Below are 10837 nucleotides of genomic sequence, written 5' to 3'. Positions count from 1 at the left end.
TTTTTTGTCATAAAATTTTGGTGCACTGTGGACCATTGATTTTTGAAGCCTTTGAAAGTCTTTGTTACACCCTAATCACGTGATGCAAAACCTGAATTTTGCAAACAAACCGTATAGATCATATTTGTAAGTCTTTTTAACCATCCCTTGAATGAGCGGTTCATGGTAATAGTGAAATGGCACAACATTCATTCTCAGGTCTACATTCAGAGTCGGCTAAGCAGGAGCAAGCCACAAATGACAAGAAGAGAGCCATGCCTATGCGAAGATTTCACCAACTGAATTGCCTAAAGAGATAAAGCTTCAGCAAGGCAACCTGCAGCAAATGAAATCTCTTGCAGATTCCAAATATGAGAAGGAAGAAGGAAATTAGCAAAAATAGTTAGGTGGTCATTAGAAATATGAATTATGTATAAATATTTCTGTTATTAAATGAAAAGGTAGAGAGGAGTATTCAGAACAGGATTTGATTAAGCAATATGAATTATGTATAAATCTCTGTTATTGAATGAAAAGGTAGTGCGGAGTGTTCCTGTCGTGGATGTAGGTTTAGCATAACAGAACCAGCACACCAAAACTTGGGTCGCAGCCATCAATTTATCCATCCATGTAACTATGGCAGATGGCAGTGATTCATGATAGCAACTTATGGAAGAAAAGTAGAAAAAGAATCCAAAAATTAGAATAAAAGGCTCATGTAAACCAACATGTCGTAGCTGCCACGGATTAACATCATATGTGGGATTAACATCTCGTATGAACACAGAGAGAGAGACTACACAACATTGTTCGCTCCCTACATCGGTTGTTGCTAAAACCAATCTTGTAACATCACAACAAAATATACCATAATAAGCACACATTTTTATTTCTTATATTGAAATGCAAAGGGGGTTTACATAGCGACCAAACACAAGGACGATAAGACACTTAACCAACTATAAAGCTGGATGGCTCTAAACACATCATGAGGCAGACCACCACAATTACTCCAATGGTGCTTCTCTGCTTAGCCACAAGCTTAACCTTCATTCCTTAATCCTAATAACCAGAGAACGCAATACTAAACACAGACAGCTTATTCCTCGATCTTAATAACCAGAGACAACGCAATACAAAAGACAGATAACTTATTCCATAATCCTAATAACCAGAGATAATGCAATACCAAAGACGGGTAGAACCAACCATAATAGTAAACCTCAATGCTGCTATATCGCTTGTCTTACTAGGCCAGGCATGATACGACTACCAAGGTACCTTCTTCTTTCTCTTCTCCACCTTCCTCTGCTCCACAATGCCCCACCAGGCCCTGCATCTCTGAATCAACTTGAAGACCCACAAATGGGCTTTCATAACCATCATCAACTTCCTCTCCCAAGATATTCAACCACTTCTTAGGAATGGATTTTGGTGCCCAACTTTCTTTCTTTGCAGAGAAGCTCTGGTATATCAAGCACCCTCCACCTGCAAGTTCCTGCTCCACCACCTTGCTGCACCCGTAGCCCAACATCCCCTTCTTTGCAGAGAGTTTTGCCATTGGGCTCTTGGAGTCACAGTGGATGGCAACAGAGAATTCTGCCGGCTCAAAGCAATCAAGCACACGGCCGATCATTGCCTCCAGTTCCACAGCATCTACTGCCTTGTTGGGGTCAACCACATCAACAAACTCAAAGCTAGCATAGCTGAATCCATCCTCTGGAGTGACATGGATGGTAGACAGAGCGTTCCCATTGATTGAATTCATGGAATACCCGCATGGCTCGAATTCAAAGTCATTGATTTCAAAGTGGGGAAGGATGTTGGCAATCCCAGAAGCATTTGTCATAGTCTTTTCCGAGCTTGCAGTATTCTTGTAAAACACAGATGCTCTTTCCCTGCTAAGGTTAGTCATGCACATTTCCATTGTCAGTGGCACAGTAGCCATGGATTCAATGGAGGACCAGTAGACGTGCCAGTTGCGAGCAGGATTGCCGCCATCGATCACATAGGCATCCCCAGGCTTCGAAAACAGCTTGGCGAAGTAGCTGTCAAGCACGGCAACTTCCTCAGAGAAGCTAGTGTGGGGAGCAGGCTGAGCTGCTGGGAAGATGAATGTCCCGCGGGAGTATTTGACAGAGACTGGTGAGAGAGAGAGGGCACCAGCATGCTTCAATATGATAGGAATGGAACGCAGAAGCTTGGTAGTCCCGCAGGTCTTGATAATGATCTTGTAAGGGTGAATGAAAAGGCTGGATTCAGACAGGACGTAAGAGTCCATGACGCTGTTGGACAGATTGTCCACTATGGTGCATTGAGCTGCACAGAGGAATTCATCGATCTGAGCACGAGAGAGGGCCCTGAGTCCCTTCCCCTGAGGATCAGCAAAGACAGATGGCTTGCGGAAAACAATCTCGAGCCGCTTCTCATAACCTTCGAAGCCGGTGGCAGCCATTTTTAGTAGCAGGGATGAGTTGTCAAGACCAAATGCTATGTCCGTTGGGTGTTGCAGAGAATCAAGAGAGAAGGGGATGAAGGGAAAAGAAAAAGGGTATCTGTTCCGGCCAAGGAAGACAAGTCTCCTACTGTAACATAGGCAGTATGCTAAACTGAATAAAGAAACAAAAACAAAAAAGCCCTACTCTACTGATGAAGATTGAATTAGGGAATATTAGGATGGCTTCCTCGCGCACTGCAAAGACGAACAGAACAATCATAAGAAAGAAAGACAAAACAGAGGACATGCCATGGCATGGTGAAGCATCACAAATGAACTTCTAAGAATAAGCAGAGAAGGGGATCAGAGCATACGTTGGAGTAGGCAGCAGATTGGAACTTCTTGATGCCACCGTTTGGTCGGATGTCTTCAATACTGTAGCCGAGAGGAACTTCGTACATTAAGGAGCTACTACTGGACTTCTTCAGACCACCTTTACCCTCCATTAAAACATTCGCTTCCTGCAAGAGACCTATAATAGCTAGTTATCAGCAAATACTTTTCATAACAATCTACCACAACTTTGAATGAAAGAAATGAAAAAGACTAAAGAGCATAAAAAATCTCAGCTACCCAACTTATGAACATGACAAACTGATAAAAAAATGAATAAAATTCGCAAAGTCATATACTAATACATCAAAGACATAGGCACACAAAAACAGGAGTGATTCATTGAATTGAAAATTTATTTCACATAATATACCCAGTTCTTCATCAATAGATAACTGAAATTAGGCGGGAGGAACCAAAATCTCCAGAAAAAGAAAACCAACAATAGGATTTGACTTATAGGATGTGAAAAAACCTTCCTACAGAGCAATTGCAAGCCTAAGGATGCCCGAGAGCCCGTTCTTGGCCCGGCAATCGGCCACAAAGACAATATACATTGTCATCCATTCAATCAATCGTCGAATGGTCTGACCAAAGATGAATCTGACATGATCACTACCGTTCATGTCCACGAACGGATGGTTACCACTCATCTAGAATAAAGAAGAAAGAAAAGCAACACCCTCATCTCGCCACCACCCACAAAGAACAATGGACAGCGGGAGGACGGTGTGAAAGCCAGAACAGGAACGACCACCGTTCAGAAATTCAAACAATGGCACCACCACCGTCCGTCCATTTGACGAACGTTAGGAGATTAAGCATATACAAGAAAAACACAGAAGAAAAAGTGGAAAGAAACCCGAACCAGAGAGCAATAACAAAGATCTCAAAAAAACAAGAGAGAGAGAGAGAGCAACGAGGAAAAATGTTTCCAAGTGTTTTGAATGAGCTAAATGATGAAAACAGAACACGAAAAGAAAAAAAGAGTACGACCGGAGAAACGGAAAACAAAATCTCTAAATGAAACATAGAGAAAAGCGCCATCACATAGCTTCACGAAACAAACATTAAAGAACCAACAAAGAAACAATCACTGCCATGCTACCATCCATATGAGAGAGAGAGAGAGAGAGGAAACAAGAAAGAAAGGAGGAGAAACTCACAAAACAATACAACCAGACGTTCCCGACGGGTGATGGCAATCCAAACCCTCTTTCTGATGCCTGCTTGAGAACTCGAGAGGGGGAGAGGGCTAGGGGCTGTGGGAGGGAAACAGAAAGAGACTCTTCTCAGTGCAGAAGACGTGCTGTTTGAGGTGGTGAGTCCATCTCGAGCCCCCTCCCACGCTTTTATAACGCCCCAAGATCGAGGCCTGCAGGGGCTTCTTCACGTTTTTTCTGTTTTTTTTATCCGCGGCGGCATCTTAAAATATAAAAAAAAAAAATTAAAACACCAACAAACAAACCTAACCCTAACCCTAAGTCCCCCTACACGAGTACGTCCAAACCCCTGTGGGCCCACAGTCGCACCTAAGAGATAAGACCACCGAGTTGGATCCCAGTTTGCACGTTGCTTTAAGAGAGGGGGATTCCCCTATTTTCTTGCAAGTTTTGGGAGTCCGGATTGGGTGCAATCACATGGCACAAAATCTGTGCATTAAGCACCCCATCACCCTCCATCTTGGGGACATGCCTGTCAGTTGTGGGCCCAAAGCCTGATGGAGGGTGATCTGGTGCTTAATGCAGAAATATTTGTGCAATCATATTGCACTTGATCTTTTCTCAAGTTTTGGTGATCTTTGCAGTAATTTACCAAAAGCCTCCTAACTTATCAGCTTTTTACCTAATGTTTTAGCCATTGCATTGAACCGGCTGTTTTTTATAAGTTGTGTTTCAAAAACATGCCTGCTCCTAAATCCAGTTAGTTGGCCTTAGATTTGTAACACAAAGAAGTGAGTGACTGAAATTTCCTCCTCATTCTTGAATTGTTTAAGGCAAAAACCATAAGATGATATAAAATTAATTGTTCAACAAGAAGGATAAAAAAGTTATGTTGCACATTAAACGAGTGCCAGTAATGTTCTGGTGCTACCATGAAACTGAAAAAAATTGAGAGAGAGGGAGAGATATTTCTAATTCAGAATAGGTCCAGATCAATTGTATGCATTAGGTTTTAAGCCTAAAACATGAACAGTTCTATGTAAACTAATTGTGCTAATTCAAGTATATATATATATATATATATATATATATATATATATAAGTTGGAACCGGTTTATAATTCTTGAAATTAACTACAAATTTGAATCCTGTATCATGAAATCACAATCCGTGGAAATGTAAAAATGTTATTTTGTACTTTAAACAAATATTTGAATATAAAGGCAGGTAGTTAAATGTAATATATCAAATGTTAGCAGCTTTTTTGTAAAATAGCTGATAAGTTAGTCAGCTTTTGTAAATTACTCATAGATTGTGTTTGTTTTTCAGTTTTTTATTCAATTTATTTTACTATTTTTATTTTTTTCCTAATTCATCTGTTGTTTATTGGTGAAGTTAAGTACAAGAAATTGGGAGGTTGGACTGGGTTGGTGTGGTCTATGCTCAAAAGTCAAAGTGGGCGGAGATATGGGGCCGGTGTGGTTGTTGGCAGCCTATGAATTTGGAATCATTTGCGGATCCTCAACCACCACCCCCACCACCCTCAAAGCCAGGGAGGGCGGATCGGGTGCAATCACATGACTGCCCTCCATCTCTGAGAGTAGCCTGTCAGCTGTGGGGCCCAACAGCGAGATGGAGGGCAGCCACGTACAATTGCACACTTTTGGTATGGAATGTGATTGGTTTGTTCTTTTTTTTTAGAGAGAGAACTTGATGCTCATGTCAAACTGGAGCTTTTAAGTTTCAAAGACACCACAAAGTTTTTTATATTAAGTAAAGTTATCATTTTAGAATCAACCACTTTGTGAAAGTGGGGTTGTTGGGGTACCCTATCTTGTGGAATAGATGTTATGTTCGGTTGGTTTGCGTAGTTATCAAACTTAAGATTTTGGAAAACGGCTTTGGGGCCTAATTGAAGTCAGTTCCTCAATGATATGATATGTTACCACTTTCCCCAGAAAACAGTGAAACCTTCATCTCTAATATTCCATGACAATTTGTTTGGAATATGACCACGCTCAGACATGCCAACATGAACGCTGGCAAGTATGTTATTGTTTTGATAATTGTTTTAAAAATATTTTAATTTTTTTTTATTTTTTAATAAAACATATATTTTTATTGTTAAATTATCAAAAAATAGTGTTTAATAATTTTTTTTTATTTTTACTCGAAGAAACTGCCTCAATATCAGAGACCTAGTCACACTGGCACTGTCTGTCATACTTACGATCATTGTCCTTGCAGCGTAAAACTTTGAGAGCTTATCCCTCGCCGCCAAGGAGTCCCAACGCTAGGCCCCATCACACTATGCCAAACTAGGGGTGGCAATCCGGTCGGGTCGGCAGGTCAGAATACCTCAACACGAACACGACCCGTTTATTAAACGGGTCGAATGTGGCAAACACGAATACGACCCATTTATTAAATGGGTAACCCGACACGACATGGTTAACCCATTTAATAAATGAGTCGGGTCGACACGACACGACGACCTGTTTATTAAATGGGTTGACCCAATAACATAGACACGATAACCGCACAGGCGCACACCACCACTGGAGAGGAGAGGTCTCGGGCTCTCGACTGCGGTTGCGTAGGAAGGAGTTAGGTGGGTGACTAAAGTGTAAAGTTAGGAGTTAGGGTTAGATAAGTTAATATACATAAACGGGTTGCGGGTTGATGGGTTCGTGTACACGGGTTGACCCACCCACCTAACCTATTTATTAAACGGGTCAAACGGGTTGGCGTACCCCTAACACAAACACGACCCGTTTAATAAACGGGTTAGGCGGGTCGACCCGTTTACGACACAAACCCGTTTATGCCAAACTCTAACCCAGCTAAGAAGCGGGTCGGGTCAGATTTTGCCACCCCTATGCCAAACCCGTTGGGGCTAGCTTTTAGTGATTAAAATTTTAAAATATTCATATCCTCATGCCCTATTTTCTCAATTTTTTTTCCAACTTACAACTCTAACTCGCTTGACGTTGTGAACATAAGATGTAAACAGTCTAATCTTCTAAACCGTTCTAATCTAAACAACTTAGACAAAAAAAAGATATGGTTAGCTGTCTGGTTAATCTGAATTTATAAATTTATTTTTATGTAATATATTTAGTAAAACATACTTTAGAGGAGGCAATTTTCATTTTCAAATGTCTTTTTAATAGTGACAAAAAATCAACAGCTTATATCACATTAAAATTTGAAATAAAAAAAAATCAAAATTTCTGGTTAAATTGATTTGATTCAATCAGCCATTTTTAGTAAATAAACAATAATAAATATATGTAGGTTTAGATTAAGCAGAAGATATATACGTAGCTTTGTTTTTTAGGAGTGTTTAAAATGTATAGGATATGAGACTGTTTAAGAATATGTGTCATATAACTTATATTGTCTACCCTCATAAAGTACCATACTCTCTGGTAGAAACTATTCGTTTTTTAACCTTCCTAATTCTTTTGCAAATCAAGCCCTACATACATATATGATTTGTTTGGTTAAAAACGTGTTTTATCAACGTTCAATGATGCTTAGAAAACCATGTCTTTATGTCAAAATCAGTTCTGAGGATCTGAAAAGGGGAGTCCATATACAAATGGTACAATTTAACGAGTATTTCAAATGATAATATGTGCACATTGCACCTTTATCTTGATCAACTTAGGTACAATGGTAAATGGAAAAGAATTGTGTCAGTATATGCATTGAGTGAGACGATCGTTTGAACTTAGGGAATGCTTGTTTATCTCCAGTGAGAATCATTCTCTCACTCACCCACCTCAAAGTGATTCTCATTGGCTTCATTCTCTTAAATCAAGCAAACATAAGAGAATGGATCATGAGAAGACCGAAAGCAAGCGAGGGCAATGTTGTCAGTATCGCCATTTTCTTTTGGTTTTCCAGCCGTTCATATTTTGTGATTTAGATGCCGTCCATAAACAAGATCAAAGGTTCTGAAATTTTTTTGTGGGACCCATCTAAGAGGTAAACTATACAACCAGTGTGTCTGTGGGTTGCCATTCATCCATCCATGGCTCGCTGTCCTGACGGTAATCTGTCAGGTGCCTCTGACCTGATCCTGTCTCATACCCTCTGCTTTAAGGAACCGTTCCTGTCCATCCAATATCCTCTTATGCGAAGGTGTGCTCGTATTATTTTCAAGAACACATAATGCCATATTTTACCACATAGTGGTTGGCCGCGTGGCCGGTGAGATGGTTGTTAAGGTGCTGAGTTGATAAACCTCACTGGCTCATGGGTGTGCCTGTAGCTTTCATAGGTGGACCACGTCATTGGGCCCCACCCAGGGATTCCCTGGCTTCGCTTCGATGAGCGTTCCCCATCATAAAAAACAAATAATGCCATATTTTCATGTTTGGTATTGCAACAAACACCTACAAATTCAGGAACTCCATTAATGCTACTATGAATGCGTTTCCCTTCCATTCTCGAAAATTTGTGAAACTGAGCTAGTTATTGGGGCAGGCCTAAGTGGGTGGGGGCTTATATTCCAAGACTTTGTCCTAAATATAGGATAGCTGATTGGATAGGGAAAAACCGAATCAAGAAGAAGTAAAAGACAAGAAAAGCCGTATGATTTTCTTAGTCTTTGAACTCTTCACAGATAAGAACATGATTATTCTAATGTTCATTTTTTTTTTAAAAGAAAAATGTAATGTCCAATTAAATACAATCAATTTTCATTAAAAAAAATTAAAAGGGATGGTAGTTGGTACATGGCAAGTTCATGAACTCCAGGTCTACCTCATTCATGAATTCCAACACGATACAAAGCCAGTTTAATTAGTGAAGGTCTCCACCCCTATCACTTTTCAAAATCCTGCCCTTCATCCTCGCCTTATTCGCGTACGGGTTTTGATTTTGACCTCCATCCCCATTTCATGTCCTCCATCTCAGGTCCAAACGGGGTGCTGAGATCGGGCAGACCCTGTTTTCCCTCGGTCCATTGCCATCCCTAAAGAAGGATTGGGGATGAGATGGGGTGGGCCGGGGACTGGCCCGAGAATCGGGCGGGCAGGGGAAAAGCATAAGTCCATCCCCGCACGGGTTTTGATTTTAACCTCCATCCCTATTTCACGTCCTCCATCTTCAGTTCAAAAGGGAAGAGGTTTTTTTAAGTAAATCTGTGTGTTCTTTGGTTTGATTGTTCTTGTTTATTGTTTCTTTCGATTGTTTCTTGCTTGCGGTTTTTCTAACATAGTGCACCTAGCTTCAATCTTGCCATTAGAGACACCATTCATGGGTTTCAAACTTGTGACTTCCCATCAACTTGGTGACATTCACAAGTCACCCCTACCGGACATGAGGACCCCTTGTGGGCTCTTCAAGACCACATTTTGACAATACATATAAATGGTGTTTTCCTGTCAATGCAAGGCTTGCAAAACACACGTATTCTGGTCTTGTGCTCATAAATCCATATCAGTCTCCGTGTGGTGTAGAGCTTAACCTCAGGTCAATTTAGACGGATTCACAACAGGGCCCTGAATAGGAGGTGCACGTTTGGCAGCGATTAGCTATCTAATCAAAGTGGAATATGCCACGAGTGGCCACTGAAAAGCCAAAAAGGAGATGTCACGGTGGGCTCCCTCCAAATCTTCGGTCAATATTTTCCAACTCTACTTTGTCAAATTTAGTGGCACTGGTGTGATGAGCAGTCACGTTGGCTACCAACCCACGTCTTCCTGTGTAAGAGTCTACATGATCCTGCTTTGTTAATTTAGCTTATCTCAGACTCGAGATCAAGTGCAATAACATGGCACAAAACAACTGATTGCTCTTCATCAGGCCTTGGGTCTCACAAATGACAATCAAGATGAAGGGTGATCAGGTGCGCAATCATGTTGGACCTGATCTTTTCATTTTTGCTCACATGGTCAGATGAGTTTGTGAATGTCACAAGGGGTGGCAGGACTTCATGATTTCGCTATCCATGGTTTAGTGTGTTGCGTAGGGGTCGACCTAACCTCAGCTTGACTATCAAAAATAAAAAAGTAAAATTTGGATGCTGACTATTTAAAACTAAAAAAAAAAAAAATGAATGTGGCTGCAGTAATGCTCCTCCTACCACTATCAAATAGTAATTACAGTGACCAATAATTAGGAGAGTAATAAGTGAGTGCAGGAAGCAATGCATAAAGCATGAAAGGAAGGTGGCGAAGCCATAAATTAAGGAAGCGGGTTGGAAGTGACATTAAAAAAAAAAAATTAAACCTATCTTTTTACTTTAACCCTTTTGAAGCCTTTTTTTCAGATAGTACGGATCCAGTCCGTTGACATAGGATAGGTTCCATCCTAGCTTTCTATTCAACGACTAAGATTGGTTCACATTTTCAGTTGGATGTGGACTGATCATAGCCTTCCAGATGAAGATCGACATAGATTGGACCCTTTTTGTTTCCCAGAAGCATCCATCAGACGGAAGTTCTACAATAAATTAAAAGAAAACCTAAATTTTAACATGAATAGCACGTTTAAGAGATTGTGCTGAAGAAAGTGAGCTTCCCATCAAGTTTCAAAGGCATCATGTGATTTTGCCGTTTCAAATCGAGCTTCATGAAAACCAAACTTGCAAGGTTTTCAGAAGCTTTCAGTAACTTTGGATATACCTCCTCTTTTTTTCACATTCTTCTCTGGTAACACTTTCCTCACCATCATTTGATTAACTCAAAGATCGTCTAATAGTGACTTTGAAATATTAGTAAATTAGAGCTCAGGAAAAGACGAAGGTCACAAATAGGAGGCTTCGTACCAACAGAGGCTCCCATTATCCACGTCACTATGTGTTGGGAAGTTGCAGGTTCAAAACCCAATGGTACAGTCACTACAAGAAATC

The 10837-nt window shown here is 40.6% G+C and overlaps 1 protein-coding gene across 1 annotated transcript; it reads right to left on the bottom strand.

The window, feature by feature from the left end:
* Nucleotides 1-844: 844 nt before the first annotated feature.
* LOC149835494 (S-adenosylmethionine decarboxylase proenzyme-like) lies at nucleotides 845-4127 on the bottom strand. Its single transcript, XM_090008542.1, has 4 exons — nucleotides 3976-4127; nucleotides 2791-2948; nucleotides 2659-2671; nucleotides 845-2451 (listed from the first exon to the last, which is right to left on the bottom strand). Exons 2-4 carry the CDS (start codon nucleotides 2920-2922, stop codon nucleotides 1229-1231), a joined length of 1368 nt encoding a protein of 455 aa, XP_089864668.1. The 5' UTR covers nucleotides 2923-2948; nucleotides 3976-4127; the 3' UTR covers nucleotides 845-1228.
* Between the last annotated feature and the right edge of the window lie 6710 nt (nucleotides 4128-10837).

This window comes from Nuphar pumila, chromosome 6 (genome assembly GCF_984573655.1).
Source record: "Nuphar pumila chromosome 6, dmNupPumi1.hap1.1, whole genome shotgun sequence".
Taxonomy (NCBI): domain Eukaryota; kingdom Viridiplantae; phylum Streptophyta; class Magnoliopsida; order Nymphaeales; family Nymphaeaceae; genus Nuphar; species Nuphar pumila.
This window is presented reverse-complemented; position numbering and strand designations above follow the sequence as displayed.

What these genes read in the sequence shown, in the direction of transcription:
- LOC149835494 (XM_090008542.1), bottom strand. Translation starts at nt 2,922, where the DNA reads ATGGAGGGTAAAGGTGGTCTGAAGAAGTCCAGTAGTAGCTCCTTAATG.